The sequence below is a fragment of the Dermacentor variabilis genome, chromosome 1 (genome assembly GCF_050947875.1).
Source record: "Dermacentor variabilis isolate Ectoservices chromosome 1, ASM5094787v1, whole genome shotgun sequence".
Lineage (NCBI taxonomy): Eukaryota > Metazoa > Arthropoda > Arachnida > Ixodida > Ixodidae > Dermacentor > Dermacentor variabilis.
The window spans coordinates 288,810,849-288,833,443 of record NC_134568.1 but is presented as its reverse complement, the minus strand read 5'-3'; the positions used below and the strand labels follow the sequence as shown (position 1 = coordinate 288,833,443).

Below are 22,595 nucleotides of genomic sequence, written 5' to 3'. Positions count from 1 at the left end.
TGTTGGATTGGACTGTGCAAGAAGCCTCAGGTAGAATTAATATGTAGCTGTATTTCTAATGAAATCTGTCAATCACTGCAATGTATCCTGGTTACAGGGTACTTTCAGCACACACACACGAAAGAAAAACTTGTTTACTGATGTAGTGAAGATACCAACATGTTGAAGGTGTCTTTTGCTTAATGGACTGCAGGTACTACAGCAGTGTTCTACTGTGCTATTTAATAAATTGATGTCAGATGCTTAGCAAAAGCTTTTATTTAGATATAGAAGTTATGGTGTATTTTACCTATGTTATACTTTGTGGAGTAGCTCTGTTGTTTCAGGGTGGCTGAGGTAGATTAACTAGCTCAGTCTTTTTCTTTCCATGTAGAGCTGTATTTGATTGCATGAATTCTCATGTAGTATACCAGTCTGTAAAAGTTTGTCATGTGTTACATCATTGGCAGCTGCTAGGCACTCTTTTTTTAAAACTGTGTGTACTGCTCTTTATAGCTGTGCTGGTTGTGAAACTCCTCTGAAGGTGCTGGTCTTATGACAGAATTAGCGAGTATGTTGAGTAGCACTTGGCAACCTCAAAGAGTTTAGCAGGAAAAGAAGATTTTAAGCAACATTTATTTATGCCAGTGGTATTCACTCATCCTTATTATAGTTTTTTTTTTTCATATGTAAACTTGTGGCATTTTTGCATTGCAGTCATTAAAGAAGCCATGGGCCGCTCATGCACTGCCTTTTTGTATATTATATTGAACATGTCACGTTTGCAGACAGTGAAATGTCTCGGCTCATAGCTGTGTGTGTGTGTGTGTGTTGTGTGCAAGCCTCATGTGATGGGACTTGAAATAATTGGGCTAAGCACGATGTTTCCCTTCTGAATTGCTGCGCAACACATATAAAAGTGGGCACAGATTGGATTCATTGAATTAAAATGTGCTACTCTAACTAGTGGCAGTGGGTTGCAGCACAAGCGTTATCTGAACTTGATTCAGGTTGGTGCTGACTCGTAAAAGAGTTAGGGTAATGGTATAATCGGCAAGTACTATTATAATATTCTAGCTTTAGCACAGCACGGTGTGCCAAGTGTTGCAGCTGATAGCAAACGTGAAACAAATGGCTTGGCCTTGAAAACTTGAAACACATTACTATGCTGGTGCTTTTGCATTCAATATATTTTGTAGCTTTCGAATGGTGTTTCTAAAGTGACCAAATTTAGACTGCTGAATAAGGACTTTTGGCAAGGGAAATGTAGAAGTGAACCAAACCTGTGATGTTTGGCTCTTTGTCACTTCTGAGGACTCCCCCACCTCTTGTTTATCTCTTTTGAAGAAGATAGGCTCCTGGCATTTCTGATTTTGCTCACTGTTCTTTGACATTTGAACTGCCCTTCTCTGATGCACTTGTGACTAATTGCTGTGAGCAGCTGGCAGAGCATCAGAATGTTAAGAGAAGCTTAATCATTAAGCGAGACAGGTGGGTACCCCTTTGTATGGAAAAACAAAACATAATATATGTGTGTGTGTAGAAAAACTGAAAGGAAATAGAACAGTTATGGCTGATGATAAAGGTAATGTCTGTGGTGGTGTGGTGATGTAACATTTTTTTGAAGTATTGGTTGATTAGCCAGCAATAACAAGTCATCTGAAGTCTGTAGGGAAAACCCTTCAGTAGCTTTTCCGGTGGTCTAAGAATTACTCTTTTGGTGCAACACAATGTCTCAACTGCACTGGCAGGTTGGATTACTAATGAAGCAGGGATATGCTGATACACTCTGTGAACCTGAAAGAACCAAGGTAACTTCAGCATGTTGCAGAAGGTGCGTAGGTTCAGGCTAGGTTTCTTTTGCTCAAAGCATCTGGAGAGCACGTGAACAAATGCTGAAGCATAGCTCCAGCTTTCCTGTCAGGCTCTCATTTTACTCTTTATACAGGTCCTCCACGCTTGCGTGACAGTTTTGTTGACATGCTGTGATAGTGCCTGAAGAATTGATGTTTTTCATTTTATGTTTACAAAGTACGTATTATACTTAAGGTGATGCTCGAACTAAAATCAGCCTCATTTGTTTTTACCACAAAGTGCATTCATTGCACGCTTATGCCAGTAGATGTAGTGCTCGTAGTGTTGTAGCGCAAGGTCTGCTCTTTCATTTGGAAAGTCTGATTGCAGGCAGAGAATGTGATGTTTTCTGTACACGTCGTAACTTGAAGGCTGCATGTACAATATTAATTTGGCTGTGGTTATTTAAACACTTAAGAATAAAATTGATGACAGTATAGCAATCACAGGTATCTTGTCTACACATACACACGCAAGTTTTCAGTAATTAGTTAGCATGCATGGAGGAAGGAAGTAAACTAGGACGAAGCATTACATCATGCAGCCAGCCTTAGCAAACCAACTATCTGTGAAGCCATCCCCCTTGCCTTTTGCCTCTAAAAAAGTCAGGCTAACATGCGATCCTGCTTAGTGGACTCGACTTGATGGGCTTAGTTCCCGGTAGGTTTTAATTGACGTGTACTACTTCATGTTCTTTACCAACCGTTCTGTGCACATTTTCTCCCGAAATGCACGGAGAGTTTTGGTTGTCTATATTGCAGCATATACATTTATTGTCTTCTTCGCAAAAACTTGAGTGCGGCAGCCGCACATTGCTTTTGCACCCGGTGTCTTTTCGAAAGAGTGCAGCAGTGGAAGACACTAAAGCTTACTGCAATATGATCCATGTGTTGGGATGACTCTCTTGGCTTCATTTGGGTTGCACAGTGCTCCCTTCTAGCTCTTTCCCTCCTCCATATTCACATGTCTCTAGCAGATTTCGTTTTGTCTTTGGATGCAAACAGTGGTATTTATCACTATGAGTTCCTTGTGAGAATCGAGGTGCTAGGCTGCTCATGATAGGTGAAAACAAAAAGTTTAATATATGTGGGTGCCCCGTAATGACATACACTAGAGGCACATTTGACACTGTGCATTTCTTTCAGTTTTAAGCAAGGCTTTCACTGATGGACAGCCCTGCATCCTGAATAAATTTTGTATGAAAAATTTTCATTGTGTAGTAAATTATGTAGCTATGAACTCGTATGATCTGAGTTTGAAAAAATAAATTGTGGTTTTTATGCAGTCATAGCATGGCTTTATTTTTTTTTTTGCACACTGTAGATGGGCGTTGCTGTCGTGCTCAGGAGTGTGATGGCTGACACAGTTCATTTTTGGCTTAAAGTCAACATTGTCTGCGTGAACATACAAAGCTCGTCTCTTTCAAAATCTAGTACTAGTACAGAAATGCACTTCTGTACTAGCGCTTGAAAGTACAGAAGCGGTGCTGGTACCAGAAGTGTACTTCTGTACTAGAACTTTGTACACACTTCATGCTAGTGCATTCACTGAGTTCACATTTGGTCGGCTTTTTTTAGCATAGGATTTCTAAAGAATGAAGTGGAAGGGAAATGGCTACTCCATAAGGGCCGATTTACGCTCGAGCCGCCCATCGCCGCAAGCCGCACCGCACGCTTGCGGTCGCGCGAATAAGTGCACGTATCCAGCACTTGTGCACAAATTACCATTTACACTGTGTGCACAGTGTATACCTTACACATTGTAAACCGATATTTGGGCACAAGTGTTTGATACGTGCAATCTTTCGCGCGACCGCACGCGTGCGGTGCGTCTTGCGGCGATGGGTGGCTCGAGCGTAAATCGGCCCTAAAGAAGCAAGTGTATTTACTATGGTTGTGATCTAGAATGGCACGGAGTGGCCTATAAATGTTCAGAAAATTGTAGAGTGTGATTGAAGCAAGTGTGGTTGGTAACCATTTGCCTTCCTATCCATAGCAAGGTGTTGCCACAAACGTACTTGCTTATTTAAAGAGAAGCCAGTCCCTTAAGTCCTAACGGGGACCTCTGCTTCTGATGCTTTTATCATTTCGCCTATAAACATGTTGGTGCTGCCATTTGATATGGTTGACTGTTGAATATTGGTGCAGATACTTAATTAGGTGCTGAAGTCTTTGTGATATATGTTGAAGTACAGGAAACCTTGTGAAGATTACACTTTCGTTGCTAATGTTGAGGTGTAGTTCAGCCTTTCAGGAAACACTGACCACATTGAGATCTTAGAGTGAATAATATGGAAAATGTTTTGACATTGGCTGAAATATTTGTACACTATTTTCCCAAGTGAACTAATCTGATTATGTTCGTGGTGGTTCTCTATGAAGTGACTAATGCCACAAATTTCATGATGCAGGGAGGTCATTATAATTCGGAGTTTCAAAATACTTAGATGAATGTTTATGAGAAACAGTTTTCCTAATATTGATGTTCTTTTGTGTAGGTGCAAGTAAAATAGTATTTGAACACGGTGAAAATTCCCAACCTTCTTATCGTTCTTTCTTTTTCAAAAGACTTTTGAGGTTGTTGAGGTGGTTCAGAAAGCTAGAAAGTGCCATCAGGTGGGGGCTGTTTGCCTTGCAAGTCTGTCGATACTGTGTGAGCACTCCGAGAGAAACAAATTATCTGGGATTATCTTTCTCATGATCATGCTATTTAATATGGCTTAGATGGCTCTAAGAACCCTGCAGTCCAGCCCTTCAGCTGTAACTTGGCTTTGTTCAAGTGAATGGTTCCAAAGAAATGTGCCAAGTGGCTAAGTATAGTCTATGCAAGTTTGAAGGTAGCACCAACTTGATTAAAGTATGAATAATACTCCCAATTTCTTGTAATCTCGCACTTTTTTACCCATTCCGCAGGTGGCTTCATCTTTGTGTACCATGTGTGATAGACACAAGGGAACAACAAGTGCACTTCAATAGCACCGACAGACAAGGTGCATATCGGCATGATAGGCACTCGCCCTATACTTTATTTCGTGTATAAATATCCGATGACCTGTGAATAAAATAAAGTGTTCCCTGGCACCTGATGTCTCATACAGTGTCGTAAGAGTCAAATGCACGATATCAGAAGTAGCCAGTCGTGACACCGGCTTCGGTAACTTACAGTGAACAGATGCACGCGCCAAAGAAATGCAATGCCATGGATTTTCAGGATACGAGTCACTGTTTTTCACAGGTGTCGTCATAAACAATTGCAAGATCTTTAAAGTGAATTGAGACTGCAAATTGGGCTAGTTGGATTAGATTCAGGATAACCAACAAAACTCAGTGCTTAGACGAAGGACAAAGAAAAGAGTGCACGACCCAAGCGTTGTCTGACAACGTTAATTTACACAGAAACAAAAAAGAAAAAAATATACAATGCAGCGAAAAGGCAGCAGTCATGTCGTGCACTCTTTTGTTCTTTGTCTTAGCGCTGACTTCTATTTGTTACAATGACCTAAGCAGAAGTTTCAGCTCTCTCTGGCAACATTGGAGGCTGCTGAAAAGCCCCAAGCAGAATCAACGAAAACCAGGCTGCTACGGCTGCAGGTGGGGTTGCAGTTAAGTCTACAGCACATTCATTTTCGTGGAACGTGAGAGCAACTACTCTACAATGGTCAGTAAATTTGCTGAATGATGTGCTTCCCAGAGCAATGAATTATGCAAGCGGTACTTGTTCCGCAAGCGAGCAGAACCCGGCGAACCCTACTAGAAGTTCTTGAGAGGCTTGAAGATGCAAGCACAAGTGTGTTGACTTGATGGTCAGGAGTCAAATTGTTTTTGGCACTGACGACGAGAAAATGTGCGAAAAAAAAAAAAACCTTGGAGACAAGCTGATGCTGCAAAAGGCAGAGCAAGTGCGCAAGGTAGCCGAAGAAACGGTTGAGCTCCAGTAAGCAGGAGCACAAGACCATCGCAAGTGAACTGGGCACGAACGAGAACTTCAGGCCTTCGAAGCCAGGTGCATTTGTGCGAGATGCCGATGAATGCATGAACTCCAAAGCTGTCTGGCGTTGGGCCGACGTGCCGCAAGTGCCAGAATAACTATTCTTTGATGTTTGTTGCAAGGGTAATGCTCAAACTGCTGAGTTAACACGTCATGCAATGACGACTTTGAAATGCCTAGTATTGTCGCCCGTAGCATTGGCAACCAACGCGACTGGACCGTGCAAACAAAACTCTGGGACCTTCAAAAGTCGACACTGGGTTACAAGTAAACACACCTCATCTATCGAATTTTCAACAGCGTAGAGCCGAAGCTATTATTAGAAGGAAACGGTACTCTGCTAAAGTCATATAAAGGAAGTGAAGTCCACCACTTGGGTGTCTCAGGAACCAAAGTCCAACTGAACTGCTGCAAAGCTATCCTGCACAGTTCAAATGTCAAGGGATGTTCTGAAGTTGTAAACTGCGAGCGCCTTCAACCATGCGGTGTTGTCACTATCCACATTATAAGCGGTACCGCAGTGTATGACCAAAACAATTTTCAAAGCCTGCAGTAGCCCAAGGCCCCAAGCTAGCAGACACGTTTCCGACAATCGAAGTGGGCAACAGGGATGTTTACATCCTTTCAAATTTGCGAACAAGTGAATTTAGAGCCGTCTCCAAGTGAGTCTTTTATGGCAGTACCTCGAGGAACTTTCCTAGGATTACAAAACTATTGCACCAACGGATTCGATGGCCTGGAGGCGTACTTAAACTTCTATATTGCAGCGAAAGGACTAGTTAAGCCAGTCATTTGCAGTAATGTATGTCAGGCCGAAACTTGTCAAGATGGGAGGAGGACGAAGGAGGGCGATCAAACATTTATCAAATGAAATGAAAAGACGCAAGTCACAAAGCTTCTGCTTCTCCTTGCTTCCGTGTCACTTCAGTGAGAGGACCCGTCATTTAGGAGCCCAACAAGTCAGAGATGTTATAAGAATAAATTGAAATAATGCAGTTTAAGTAATACAGTGAAATAAAATAGGAGTACAGGGACTTCAAATACAACAACACTTGGAATGCGAAGATAAATTTATACAATTCTGATTTCCAAAACGTGAAAGCAACTGCTCTTTAACTTCATCAGCATCACATTCCATGGTGATTGAGTCTGGGAGTTCATTCCATTCCTGGATTGCTATGGGTAAAAATTATTTATTTAAGGCAGAAGTTGGATCCATACAGGCACTGTAAACTGAGTGAATTGAACAGGCATCGTGACAAACGTGCTGGTGGTAGAAGTGATTGGCGCAGACGTTGAAAATGGTAGTGCAACTTGTGAAATAAGCATAGACGTAATATCTTGCGTCGATAGACTAATATGGGTAGATTGAGCGATGACTTAATACTGCGGATACTAGTTTTGTAGTCATATTTTGAAGATATGAATCGAGCAGCACGGTTCTGCACAGATTCTGTTGCATTGATTAGATGTTTGATGCGGACACCGAATTGCAGAAGCGTAATCAAGTTTTGTTCGAATAAAAGTTTCGTATGCTAGTTTACGGACAGACGGGGGTGACAATGATAATGTTCTTCTGATGAAGCTTAGTGTTCTAGAGCTGTTAGCAGTCAGTTTCGTGATGTGTTCCAGCCAGTTTAAATGGCTAGAGATTAGCATACCGAGGTACCAATATGTTTGTACTTGTGAGGTGTTGACTGTGTGTAATGAGTACGCATGGGCGGCGTGCTTGTAGGAAATTTGAATAAATTTGCATTTAGAAATGTTAAGCTGCATCAACCACTTAGTACACCAATTATCTATTAAATGCAGGTCGTTCTGAAGAATGGCCTGCATGACCTGAATGACCTGCTGCTGCTACTGGTCGCGTGGCTTTGGACTGGATCGAAAGAACTGGTTTCCCACTGTGTGCGTAGGGGGGGTTTGCGACTAGGAGTTCCTAAAACAGGCATCCTTGGAACTAACGCACATTGCAAAGGGCCATTACACAGAGAAACAGCTTTTCGCTAAGCACCAGAACTGCTAAGCAATCTTCATTGTTAGAAATGTATTCAAAGAAATAAGTGCAAGTAACGTTTTGCTGCTAATCATACGTTTTTGCATGATATAATGCTAAACTGCCACGTGAACAACTGCAGAACATTATTACATGCATCGTAAGTAGCCAGGAGTCTCACAGTAGTAGCATTACTATTATCTCGCCTTTTAGCTTATCTGACAAAGAAATCTGCCACCGCTGGCTATAAGAAAGTTTCCAGTGCCAAATGACCTCGAAAACATCCGAGGAAATTTGCGACTGTGAGAGTATGTTTACGATCGACCTCCTTCCGAAGAAAAAGCTAATAATTGACCTCTAATTATAGATATTGTACATATTTTGATATTCACTAGCCTATATTTCGCATCGCATTGCAACGGGCTACGGGATATCCGTTTCCTAATCTTGCGCATGCATATTCGATGAACTGATATTACATTTAAAAGATATGCTATGTTACCGTATTGCGGTAACTTAAAAGCCGCATGTCTGTAGACAACGTTCTGTGTGACACGTGCAGTCATTTGAGTTGATGTAACTCAGCCTTTTGCTTGTACTCTGACGAAGACCGGGCCCCAGTCGATCACGTTAGTATGAAATATTCACACGTGTGTCTTACTTTTGTGTCATATTTTCCCCTCTTAAAACAATGATTTCTTGCCAAAATTTTGACAACTCCCTCCCGCCCAGACAGAAATCCTAGGTGCGCTAATGTTCCTCGAAGATGTAATCAGCCAAGAAGGCATCAGACCAAGTCCTTCACTGATAAACTGCTTGTTGCAGATGCTACAACCAAATGATAATCTAGCAGTGTGACGAATGCTCAGTGTTGTGAACTACTTCGTTTTTTTTTTTTTTTTTTTGTGATAGCATTAGAGGCGGACTACACACATTTCGTAAGTATCCGTGTGACGGAAAATATGGGGCGATCCTGAAGGCATGCAGTGCAGTCTAATGCAGCGTCTCGAAGCGATAGCTGTCACGAGGGCGGAATGCGAGAAACTGGCTTGTGAAGCACGCGCCAGACGTTTCGAAGAGCGACTTTGGTACGAGAAAAGCGTTAGAGCATTGGGCCGCTGTGCTGGATGATGGAGGTTTGATCCTACTACCCTCTGTAGGTATGTAATAGAAAGCTCGAGGTGTGTGGAGCGTACGCGAGGCGCGTAAAGTATGAACCCCATGCAAGCGATCTTGCGCGTGGCAGCGACAAGCGACGCGATGGAGATGGCTGTCGCGTTCGCTCGTCGCCTGCAAGTCGCACCTCATGCGAGCGATGACTTCGAGTGACGTCTTCCCAGTGTTGCCGATATGAAACTAGGGTGACGCGTGCTTTATTAACTTAAGTTGATGTGTTTTACTGTAAAAAGCAGCATAAAATATTTCTGAAAGTCTTGCAGTAGGTTCTTATCATTGCACGTATAAAAATTCAATCGTTTGCTCGTTCCGTGCGACCATCGGAAGTACTTGAGTTATGTACATCCAGTTCAGGATTCGGCTAGTCGCTCATAGCACTTCTGGGCGACAAGCGACGAATTCTAGATTTGCAGAACAGAGCGATCGCGCGACAAGACCAAGCGATCTGTTCACATGATGGCCTGATCCGTCGCTGTCGCACACAAAATCGCGCCCATGGAGTTTAGCCTTAACACTGCATGAAATTGCAAGTTTGTACGAGATACGCAGATAGAAACGTCACTTTCATAAATGAGCGTGAATACAAGGTCACCCGCGACGCACGCGTGCAGCTGTCGAGTCATACGTCACGAGCGCATTCTAACCCCCGTATTGAGTTTCCTTCGGTGCTTTCACGCCAAGCGTCATTTAGATCAAGTCAAGCGTGGCCTTCAAGTTAAGATGCATTTCTGAATACGGGGGTAGGTATAGGTCACATACTGGGAGAGCGGTGAAAAGTTCTGGCCTAGCTTTTATCCTATTCAGTCCCAAGAAAGAAGCTTTCGTACAATCTGTCTCAAACTTGTTTATTTGGTACTTCTAGGCACAAATGAGCATAGGAAAAAAAAACAAGTCTAAAAGAAACGAAGAGGAGTGGTGAAATTTGGTTGTACTCGATTGGGGTCTGTGGGTCTCAATGGGTGTGGAAGTTGAGAAAGCAGTTGCGGTTTTGCAAGCAGAGAAATATGCCATATTACATGCATTTTACTCTCGATTTACCGCTGCAGCCTGCATTTCGTCATCTGTTGTGCGATCCCAGCTTTTGTTGCTCCTGAAAGTGTCCAGTCCTGTATCTGGCGTCATTCGGAGGTAGCGGAATGATCCTTCCCCTCTGTGGTGAACTTGGTTGCGCCTCTTTATCGTCACTTTCGACTTCGTGATCTCTTGACCTTTTCGATCGCCGCGTTTCCGCTTGAATTAAGGCAACAGCAATGTTCATTTTGAATTCCAGCAGGTCGAGCGTTTGCTGCTTTGTGGTCTAACTATGCTCACAACCTCTTTTGTACTCGATCCATCCGTTGCAGCAGGCCATGTCCAGAAACTGCGCGAACACGCGGACCGTCCACTTTTTCGTTTGCATAGAGATACAATAGTACGAGACGAAACGGTCAATCAGGTCCACTCCGCCCACGTACTTACTTGCACTTCGCTACCGCATCTGGCTGCTGCATTTTGACTTTCTTTTCCTGATCCTTACACCATCTTTGGCAGCTCCCTTCTGGCGCGATGCCAAATGCAGTGGATAACATCAGAACAGATTTATTGTCCTTCCACTTTACAATGCACATTTTTTCGTTACTCCGCACCTTCTGAATCTCCGCGCTGCATATCGCGGTCCTGCGGCATTGAGGCCGCAACTCCGCCGGTCCAGTTTCCCATCACTGTTCCAGTTAGAGACACATTTCCTTCGACCAGGTGCTCAGCAATTTTGAGGCCTGCGAAATACCTGTCCGTGAAGACGAAAGCATCTGGATCTCGATTTAACGTTTGGACAAGTTTCTTGATAACACTTCCACCGAGACGAAACTCCCGCATGTCATCATCAGGAACTGTTCCCTTGCCAACATAGATGGCGAAGTCCAGCACCGAGCTGTCTGGGGATGCCATTACAAAATGTTTAAGCCCTACAGGATTCGGCTTTGAGGGAACGCACTGCCGCACAGGGCACCTTCCAGAAAATGGTATCATTTGTTCGTCAATGGACACGTCACGAGATCGGTAGCTCAATGCAGGCGTTTCGGGAAGAGGTGATGATAGGCTTTACGAGAAACAGCCTGTTTTTCTCCTGTTCTTCATCTGGCATTGAGAGCTTGTCAACGAAGTGCACGTAGCTCCTGAGTTCAAAAAACATGTTTCGGGTACGTCAGTGCCTGAGCAATGAGCTCGATCCTGAACATTCTTGACCAGTACAGCTGAACCATAGAATGGTCGAACCCTTGGAAGCTTCAGGATCCCCATTGCAATGTGGATGCCCACATATCTTCAGTTCTTTCGAATCTGTTTGCACAGACCTCCCTCTAGCCTGAACAGAGTACAGGTTGGTCTGGAATGCGCATTCTTCCCAGAAATCTTCGGGAAAGTATTTAAAAAAATACTTCAATGCTGTGTCTATGTCTTCGCATTCCTGATTCATCAGCACTTCCTTTTCCTCTATCGTCAAAGCAGGAAACCTGATGCAAAAGAAAAGAAGGTGCATTTAGCGCAAAATGTTATTATTGCCTTCGAAGAGCTTTAGCGTCGCTCTCTGCGCGTCAAAAAAACAAGAAAATACTTACGTTCCGTTCCTCCACTTGAATGCAGTCTGTCCTTTTCGTCGCAGGTCATTTGTGCCGGCCGGGCTGTCTTCAATTTCTGATTCTGTGTCGCTATCTTCGTCCGGGTCGTCGATGGTGTCAAAACTTTCGATGCGCGCCCGGAGAGCGGCCGCACATCGAGTCACCCTACTCTTGCTGGATCAGTAGCGGAGGATAAAGAAAATACAATCTCAAGAGGCGGGAAACATGAATTCGTAGTTGAAACGCGCGTTTGCTAGATGACTGCTCACGCTCAAAGCAGTGTCCCCGATCAGGGACACAGGGATCTTGAGGATTATACCATCTCAGCGCAGAACTCGGCGATATATAGTCCATACCTGCGAAGTCTCCAGATTATTTGTGAAATTTAAGAACTTGGGCTCGTTTTATGGTTTTACAAATTGTGTGTCGGAAGTTTACGAAAAATAAATTTTGTTGGCGAAAATATTTATTTGTCAGTCTTCGAAGATTCCGTTGGAAGTCTTCTGATGGTGAAAGGATGCAAGAGGGGTACCTGGTTGGAGCAAGTTTATTCAGATAAATTGTGGAGGCAGGCAAAATCGGCAACAGTTAGGTCATTGGAAAAGTCACAGTGATCTAAAAGCAATGTGTTGCTTGTCAGTGGCTAAGGAGAATACGCGCGCTCACTGTACTCACGGACAACTTTCTCTGGCTATGAAGGGTAAGCTACGGAGGCAACGCGCGCACAAGTGAGAGCGCTTCTGAAAATAGTCCCGCGTTTTCATCCACGTTAGTTTAAGCTGGGGAAGAGAAAACATAAACACCTTATTAGCAACAGCTAAATAAGACAAAACACACCACTGAATGTAAAAGATCACTTATTTTGCGGCTTTTCCCTTCCGCGTCTAGGCAAACGCGAAACCGTCGCAAGTGGAAGCTGCGCCGATTCAGCGTCTGTTCCGAGCAACCAAAAGCACTGTCAAACGCTGGCGCACTACTTGGCCCGGTAACACTAGGTAACACATATGCAGAAGCTCCGCCCCCGTAGCTTTCCCTTCATAGGCATAGAAAGTTGTCCGCCCCGCAGCGCGCGCTTTATCATGTACGTGACCCCGAACATTTGGCGCGCGCGGGAAGAGGGCGCGAATCAAGCCAGCATCCTTCACGGCTGACCCTCGCACGCTTTCCCTCGCAGCCAGAGCATAGGGCGCGCCGGGATCTTATCGCACTTATACTTCATATAGAACACCACAGTGACGGCGAAAATTCGCCTAGAGTGTCCATATAATTGCTATCACAGTAATGGAAAAGTAAGAAATGATTGTGTACGAATGTCGGGTTTTGGCGGGCTTTCCTATAGCGGTGCACTTGGCAAAAGCTGCTTGGATTGTACCTGCAGAAGCCCCCTTGGGCTTGTTTCCTGTGCTGGATCCTTTCCTAATTAGAAGCCCTGTGGATTTTTTAAAGCTAATTGCAACATGAGCGGCCTTCGGGAATGAGCGCCTTCTTGATTGACATCAAAGGTCTATGCTATTCACTCGCCACGCATCTCTGTTTGAAATGGTGGAGGGCAGCATCGAGGCTTGTGGCATCCTGAAATTCCAGAACGCATGCGGAGCGAGCCTCAGTAAATTTGTGAACCTTCTGCACTTCTACCTTCGCACGTCCATGGTCGACTTTCGAGGAAGCCTCTAATATGAAGGCGTCTGCATAGCTTCCTGCTTTGCGCCTATCTATTGCAAGATGTAACAGGAAGCTGACAATGTAGTGGTACATGTTATTTGCCCAGGAGTATTGTAGCGCATCCTCTTACCAGAGGGTGCTACTGCGATAGTAGTTTTGTAGAGCACGTGCCTCCAGGCCCTTGCGTGTAAGAGCCCTCGTGAGTACTTACCTATCATGCGTCTGTAAACATATATTTTACAGTCGTAGCACACGTCACTCCCATGTTAATTATTTTAATACCTATATATTTTGCGCACTTTACAGTGCCTGATATTTAGGTCCTCCTACAGACAAGTTACATCTACCTGTCGCAGTTCATCTTTCCATCTAATTGTCATATCACTGACACCACATCACAACTTGCATGGCGCTCTTTGGTCATATCTGGCCCTTGCGCCATTAAACACCCTACGCCATCGTAACCGTAATTTGGAGGGCTACTAGCTGAGTCCGCAGCGTTCCATGATCGTCCGGTATGTGGGGGATTACCTTGTATTGTTCAAGATTTTGAGCGCCATTCAGGCTGTAGAAGCGCAAAATTTTTTAGACACTTTTGTCCGTTGTCTTTCTGGCCTGACCCTAACAAATTAAAGGAGCTACGAGCTTGGATGCCAACTTTTGTTGGAAGTAGGCCCCGCGCTCGGCAGAAAGCTTGCTTCCTTTCTCGTCAGCCCTCACAAGGCCCCATTGCAATTTTTGGCTATAGAAAGATGAAGTAGCCACTGTGGGCCACTCTTCAATGAACCTCTTCGACGCCAACCTGGGTATGTGTCCCTGGGGCCTCTGAGCGTGTGCCAATGCGCATGTGCCTCTCTTGAATGAACCTTTTTGACACCTACTTGGGTCACTGTATGTGCCACTGGGTATACGCGGTGGTGCCGCCAGAAGGCGCAGAGGGGAGAGCGCGAGAGGAGCCTGGCTACAGTACACGCCTCATACATGATGCGTTTCGGCTAGTCGCGTACTTGAATAGTCATCGTAGGTCAGTTCTGCCCGCATTCTTTAAAGCCCAGCCTTTGGTTCGGCCGGCATGTACACGTCCTCTGTCGGAAAGCGTTTTTCTGTTGTATATAATAACTGCAATTTTATTGTAATGTATTTGGATACATCACCTGAACAATGGCACATTTAAGGGATGTATATACACGGATTTCGTACGGCGGGCTCGGGCCGGGCCCGGCACTGGCCGAAAAATTCGGCCTGTGCAATGCTCTATTCCCTAGTTTCTCTCTTCTTTGAAGCTAGTAGCCAACTCTGATTGGCTGACACGAGCTTTAGCCTTCGCTGGTGGTTCTGATGAATAACCTCGAATTGGAATTGTGGCTTTCACTGGTGTGCTCGTATTACGGCGAAGCGTTGCCGTTAACTAGTAGCTTTATATCCTGTTCGCAACTGATTTACTGAAGCGATGATTGCGTACGAGCCTTTCCAGCCTCCTCTCTTTTTCTGCCCGCCTCTCCCTCCCTTGTTTTATCCCGACTATCCTTAGCTGATGGCGTCTCCTTTCACCCCCATTCATTTCGTACCGTTGCTAACAGGGCTAGTCCGTGAAAACGTCCTCGCCGCTCCTCGCGTACTTTCGATCACGAGCGGCAAGCGCTCCCAACGCGAAGCGCGCATTCAGCCGGTAAGTGGCGACACCCGGTGGCGCTGCCTGGCACGATGTCCGTTACCTAGGTGACCGGCAAAAACGACACGCGCCCGTGTGTTTCAGGTATGCTGTACATCTATATATTTGCATCCTGACCTCAAGGATAGCCTGGAAAGTTGTATTTGTTCCTGCAGTATCCACGCTTGAACTGACATGATTCATTACAATGCTTATATGAATGAGCGGTTAGTTCAAGCTTGTAACTGTCGATGCGCACTAAGTTTCACTCTGCACTATAAAGTGACACATTTGTCTCAGCATTTTAGTCTTGCTAATTGGAATCAATAGCGACACCTTAAGTAGTTACGCTATCTAAACTATATTGTCAACGTCACTACTGAACATATTTGAGTTTCAAGGGATGATATTTGTGTGCAAAATTAACCTGGCCGTGCTTTTTATTTGCGCATGCGACCCTTCATTAAATGCCAATGAACACATCCCTGCCAGTTTCCTGCCTATGGAGACAGTTATCAACTCCCAAAGTTCGGCGATGACATGCAGTTATTAGGCAAAGTGCTTCCTTTTTTTTTTGCATAACGGTCTATTTCATTCCGCAGGCTTTGGTGAAACTGCAGATGTCACTATTTAAAGCGCGTGACTGGTGGACTGTTACCTGTGGGACCGACGAGACATTTGACGCTACCTGCCTCTGCATTGGTAATGCCAGCAACGATCCGTCTCAATCAGGTCAGTTGTTCAGAAACTTCGCTGTTGCATGCATTGCCCGACTACCCTTTGCGTAGGCTCCGCTACATTTGGTACTAGAGCCTAGGCAAGGCTTAAAGTGCATTTTCAGATCTTTACAAGCAGTAGTTTTGTAAGAAAGACATCCATACGAATTTGTTCAAACCATTTCTTAAAACTGAATTCACTGCAGCTTTATTTGATCAGCTGGCATGCACACGTATCTACATGGTGTACACATGTTATGGATTCATTAAAAAATAACTTTATTTACAAAAACTACATTCATATTTGGTTATTCTTTTGTTTCATGCATTTATTTGAATACAAGGGATATGTTATGTGTTTTAATGCGTCGTTAGCCAAGTAAATTGATTTCAGAGCATGTTCACGAAGGAAACGTGTCAGAACTCGGCCTCCGCATAAAGTGAGTGAACGAATCCTAACAGCACAGATCATTGTAACAGCGTTGTCGTGATAATTAAACTTTATGGTGCACAACGTTCGACAATGTTGCAGTGACATTGTCAGGTGGGAACTAGCACTTTCGAACGTTTAGCTATTTTGTGACAGCGTTTGCAAGCAACTTAAAACGTTGCAGCCGTACATTGCATCGACATTGACGAATTTTGAAAAACGTACGCATTGGTCCAGATATCCTGACGGCAGTAGAGACGATGCTGCCGACTGTCAATCTTTAAGTTTCTTTGTTAGATATCTTGCGGAACCGTTGGTGATTTGCACGTGAAAAGAGGTCCTCGATATCCTAATCAGATTTGCGCACATAAACGTAGATAAGACAGAATAACTCCTACGTAATCTGATAACAACACGACTCATCTACGTAACAACAGCGAACAAATCTCCATTCCGGATTCTGCTTCCACCGATCGTCATTTTCTTTTCCAAGTTGCCGCAACTGTCGGCTTTCCTGTACAGTAGGAAGGCCTGGTAGAAAGCCAACTTCATTGCGATCATGAAGGACGAAATATATTGTAGAGAAATATTGACGCGCGCAACACACACACACACACACACACACACACACACACACACACACACACACACACACACACACACACACACACACACACACACACACACACACACACACACACACACACACACACACACACACACACACACACACACACACACACACACACACACACACACACACACACACACACACACACACACACACACACACACACACACACACACACACACACACACACACACACACACACACACACACACACACACACACACACACACACACACACACACACACACACACACACACACACACACACACACACACACACACACACACACACACACACACACACACACACACACACACACACACACACACACACACACACACACACACACACACACACACACACACACACACACACACACACACACACACACACACACACACACACACACACACACACACACACACACACACACACACACACACACACACACACACACACACACACACACACACACACACACACACACACACACACACACACACACACACACACACACACACACACACACACACACACACACACACACACACACACACACACACACACACACACACACACACACACACACACACACACACACACACACACACACACACACACACACACACACACACACACACACACACACACACACACACACACACACACACACACACACACACACACACACACACACACACACACACACACACACACACACACACACACACACACACACACACACACACACACACACACACACACGCACGCACGCACGCACGCACGCACGCACGCACGCACGCACGCACGCACACACACCACGCACATTGAGAATTGCAGCGCACAAACACAACTCACAAAACATTTTATTCACAGCACGTGCCTTTTAACCTAAATCTTTTGTCTTCTTAAATAGCGCAAAAAAGTATTAGTGCTGACAACATGAAAATGATGTAATTTCACTCACGCCGCTCTTTGCGAGTAGCGCAGTGGCGTCTGTGCGATTCCATTATAGGCCCTACGTACACGGCGTGCTGAAACCTTTAAGGGTGCCAGGTATTATGGCGCAGCTGCATATATAGTATCCGCGGGTAGTCAGGCGGAACTTCGGGCGGAACTGGCAATTATTTTTACATAGTGGCTTTAATTACGCGATTCACAGCCGCCAAGTGCCAAGTTTATCAGCACTGTAGATGCACAGGGAAATATTTTTTTTTTCGTTCAAAGCTCGTAAGTGACACTGCATAATTTCGATCATTACATCATTGTATAGTAATAAGTTTTGGTGGTCTTCGTGTGGATAATTCCCAGTCGGGATGTTTGAAATGACAAATCAAGCTTGAAAATCGAGAGGCATTTAACGCACCAGCTATATCTTATTACCAGCTACTTGAACATCGATTTACACAAACGATGAATTTCAAAATAGGTGTAAAGAAAGCTTATAAGCACGAGGTCGCGGGATCGAATCCCTGCCACGGCGGCCGCATTTCGATGGGGGCGAAATGAGAAAACGCCCTTTTACTTAGATTTAGGTGCACGTTAAAGAACCCCTGGTGGTCCGCGTAAAACCCGATAATTTAATTTAATTTTTTAAGAAACTTTATACCTCAATGTCATCACAAATTCCACGCTGCCGATACGTCGGGCAGGTATATAGGGTGTTTCAGCGAACAGTTTCAAAAATCTTTACAAGTTGCCTGTGGCAGATATCACAATTCTAGTTAATGAGCTGGTCTACTCGAAGCGGCGGACAATACTTGCACAACAAATTGAGATGCAAAATCAACTAATTAATAAAAATTCGCTAATTAAGCCTTACACTAATTACATTATGGCCCATATTGCAATTTACACATTCTAGCTGTGGAGTTCGCAAGGCGGATCCACTTGGAACGAATTGTGATTATGACACCAGTTTCGATATATAAATTCCCGAACTTTGCGGAGAAATTCATTGGCGTTTCAGTTAATTTGTTAACAGAACGTAGTTTCATGCACTGAAGCACACAATTAACTGGAACGCCAATGCATTTCTCCGCAAAGTGCGGGAATTTATATCTCGAAACCGGTGTCATATTGGGAATTCGTTCCAAGTGGATCCACCTTGCGAACTCCACGGCTAGAATTTGTAAATTGCAATATGGGTCATAAGGTAATTAGCTAAAAGTTAATTAGAGAATTCTTGTTAATTCGTCGATCTCGCATTTCAATTTCTTGCGCAAGTAGTGTCCGCCGCTTCGAGTAGACCGGCTCATAAACTAGAATTGAGCTACCTGCCGCAGGCAACCTTTAAAAAATTTTGTAAGTGTTCGCTGAAACACCCTGTATGCTTGGACGTTGTCCCACTGATTGATGAAAACAGAGAATATGACTGTTACCTAACTTCTCACAACTTATTACGCTGTCCACAAAGCAACCTCGCCATGATGACACACAAAATAAACGAAAATAAACACCATCCCCCCATCAAGATCTGAATCTGAATAAAGTAGTTTCAAGTAACACCAAACTTTTTGTTGAACGGCCTCCAAGAAAAAAAATTGACGTAAGCCTTTTTGCCAAACATTGAACTGAATAAATGTAATGTACTGAGATATGAGGAGTCTTAGAGTGCTTAACTCTGTGTATGCATTTCGAATTCTACAAAATTCATTATTGTATCATAGAGAATGGAAGTTGAGCACATTTCAAAGAAGATAAAGTCACATTATTTATCTAAACGACACTTTTCTTTTTCTGATATCAATACATAATTATCAGTATAAATATCAAGTATAATTTCATATATTTCATTGTTCTTTCAAATTATTATACTTGTTGCTTTCGCAATAAATGAGTTCAGAGCCGAAGGAATCGCTGAAGTCTGCTGTACTTTGTTATTGCTTTTTTTAACGTTCGTTGTTTCTTAGTATCCTTTCTTTATCTTCTTGCTTTGCAGCGAACTCCTCTCTTGGGTATGTGCCACTAAGTAATGGCTCAACATTAGCATTACCTTTATATGTGATCAATTGTCCTCGTGAATATGTGCATGTTTTAGACAAGAAAAAGGAGAAGTTGACCGACCGTTAGCGCGTCAAGGAACGGGAGGCTTCTTTGCATGTTAACGAGCACGCTGCTCGTTAACATGCTGTTCAACGTTCTCGGGTGCATGAACGGGCACCTCGGCAACCTCTACCTGAATATGGAATACCTCTATTTGCATGGGGCCCACTGTCAATTTATGGACGTGCTGCTCTCGAGAAATGTCAGATCGAGCAAGGTAGTCTCGAAGGGTCTGCGTCAGCAAGAATTTGTCCGTAAAACCGAGGCGCTTTCTTCGAAGAGTTCGGCGTGCAAGAAGGACGCGTGCCAACGAAGAGTCTATAGCAGAGGGCAGCTTTGAGAAAAAAAAAAAACGCGGAACTTCTCCAGTGGGCCGAAGAGTTCTCTGACGCCAGCTGTACATCGGACCGGTGCTGATGCCCCTTGAAGATGGGAGTTTTCACTCCAGTGGTCGCCGCCACGTCTGGTTTCTTCGACTCGCACATCGCTAGCGACCCAAGGAGCGGCGATGAATCGAGCCGTACGATACTTACCGATCAACCCACGTTCGCTGGAGTTCGACGCTGGTAACGCCGAAGAGACTGCAGGCCGGGTCGTGGTCGAAGCTTAAAGGAGGCCGTGCACTCGCTGGAGCCGAAGTAAAACTTGCACTTCGAACCTGGTGTATTTGGCGGTCTGGCGAACTGACGGTGCATGAAGTGAAGCACGGCAATATTGTAGAACGATTGTCTGCATTTTTCACGCTTCAGTAATGTTTTGGCGTCGAACAGTTGGCGTTTGAGCATTGTGAATGCTTATCGCTGCATTTGACTAAATTTAGGCTCAGTTCAAGCTCGCGTCTTCATCACCAGGTGCTAGTGGAGTGCAGCCCGGTCAAGCCGGACTGTTTTCTATTCGTGCCTGGTGTTGCCTATGGGCTTTCTTGCACGCACTGCGTGGCCTGTGTCGAAAGCACGCAGGTTCATCATTCGCGGGAAAAGAGCTGTGACCGGGTTGTGTGCTAGAACTTCTGGCCGGGCCGTCCTCGCGCTCCACAGGCCTTCAGAGCGAAAGGCAGGAGCTCTTCCCGCTTCCCTGCAGCTTTAGCAATAACAGTGTAGTAAAAGCCGGGAGCGGGGGGGGGGGGGGAGGAGAGGCAGAAAGGTCCTCAGTTTGTTGCAGTCACGCCCAGTATGGTCTGTACAGCATTGAATAAGTGTATACCTCGGTATAAACGTTGGTCCTATCTTTAAACACTGATAGGGACTTTGTGTGTTTGTTCTCTCTTGGCCTCTCTGGCTACAAATAATCTAAGTGGCGCATGAAACAGCCGAACACAAACGCATTGAAAACTGCGCAACTCCTGGAGTAGCGTGAGCCATGATCGCGTTGCTTGCCTTCACGCAGAGCAAATCCTCGTGGGCAGCCACTCGGGCGTGTTGCGGGTGTACCAGCCCACATGCGCTCAAATGGAGGATGGCACCTTCGAAGGATTCCGGCCAGAGCACGTGCTTCTGGAGTTTCAAATGGCCCAAGCTATACTTCACGTGCTACTCGGACAGTTTGTTTCGTGAGTATGGTTGCTTGCGAACGCGCTAAATGAACGTACCGGTGAAGGTGTTTGTCGAGAGACCACAGCCGTCAATCAAATAAGTAAAGTTCCCTTAACGAATAAGCAATAGACATATTTGACAAAAGGAAGAAAATAGTTCGATTATGCTATGCGTACGTATACAATGAACTCGTTTGTTATGGTACATCATACATGAGTTTTTTTTTTTTACGAATGGACATGCAGAATGAGTAAGGAAGCATTAAAACTGAATACAAGTTATTTATTTTAGTTCATGCCACTTCTGAGTTAAATGTCATCAATGCCACTATGTCAAATAAGGAAAAAAGTCCCGAAAATGATGTGATTTCTATGCGCTTTAAAGAACTACATGGTCGCATAGCATTTCTGAGTTGCCGGCATACGTGAATAATCAGTCTTAAAGCACCCTACTCGTTGTAACGTCAGGCTATTCGATATACTGTGGTCACCATACAGGGTCCCGGAAATAGCTGTCATCGCATGCTTCTCACGAAAGTTTTCAATATGATCAAAATAAGCTGTAAGTAACAGGGAAATCGTGATAGAATCGTTTGCCCTCGTTAACCGTCGCGTTTCAAGTTTTAGAGAACTGTCTCTAGAAAACGGCTGTGACTTTAAAGTTTCCAGCTGCACAGCATCTTCAGCCGCAATTGTATATGTATATAGTTACGTAGAGGTGTCAGAGGAAGCGTAAGACTAGCGCAATGAAGTTCTTTATAGCGCTGGAAAAAGAAGCGATTGATCCTTTTTTTTTTTTCTTTCAGGGGATCCGACAAATTCTTCATTGCCACTTTGCATCCACGAAGAATATCTGTTCACAGCCTCACAGGTCGTTCTTTTGATCATGATGACTTCTTTTTTGCTTCGCACCTTTAGTCATTGTTAATGGAGGTGGCGACGGTCGAATAGAAACTATTGCCGACCATTACACGGTTGGCAAATTTTCTGTGAGTTATCAACAAAGGCCACGCCCCATAAACAATGTGCTTATTCCTGACAACGAGTAAGTGAGAGTATCGGAGATACACTCCCTAGAATTAGGGGTGCGGCGTCATAATCACTCGGGTCGAAAGTATAGCTCAATGTATCGGAGAAACCAAAAATATATACAAGCAAAGGCTGCATCCTCTGCACCGATGGCGCCAGCGCCTTGCTCGTTATCTCCTCATGACTTCACGAGTACGTGATGTTTGTTGCTGAAGCGCTTTGTCATTGGTCGCAAGACATTCGGTGGGTCTGTTGATGCCGACAGAGGCAGAGCGCACGTAACCGTCTCAATCAGAAAGCAGGAGTGCGTACT

The 22,595-nt window shown here is 44.5% G+C and overlaps 2 protein-coding genes across 4 annotated transcripts in view; both read left to right on the top strand.

Annotated features, from left to right (window-relative positions):
• Positions 1-4,913, top strand: part of Spn (protein phosphatase 1 regulatory subunit spinophilin) — a 152,822-nt gene extending 147,909 nt beyond the window's left edge. For both annotated transcript variants that reach the window (XM_075677755.1, XM_075677750.1), the window contains exon 19: positions 4,746-4,913. In XM_075677755.1, the coding sequence (XP_075533870.1) occupies positions 4,746-4,872 (127 nt within the window). In that variant the 3' untranslated portion in view covers positions 4,873-4,913. The remainder of the gene's footprint in view (positions 1-4,745) is intronic.
• BBS9 (Bardet-Biedl syndrome 9) overlaps positions 4,813-22,595 on the top strand; it is a 66,121-nt gene continuing 48,338 nt past the window's right edge. The window contains exons 1-5 of one of the 2 annotated variants that reach the window (XM_075677780.1): positions 4,813-4,822; positions 7,633-7,728; positions 15,502-15,631; positions 21,109-21,271; positions 22,060-22,124. In XM_075677780.1, the coding sequence (XP_075533895.1) occupies positions 15,520-15,631; positions 21,109-21,271; positions 22,060-22,124 (340 nt within the window). In that variant the 5' untranslated portion in view covers positions 4,813-4,822; positions 7,633-7,728; positions 15,502-15,519. Of the gene's footprint in view, positions 4,823-7,632; positions 7,729-15,501; positions 15,632-21,108; positions 21,272-22,059; positions 22,125-22,595 lie in introns of those variants that run through there. The other variant, XM_075677768.1, reaches the window with a different exon arrangement.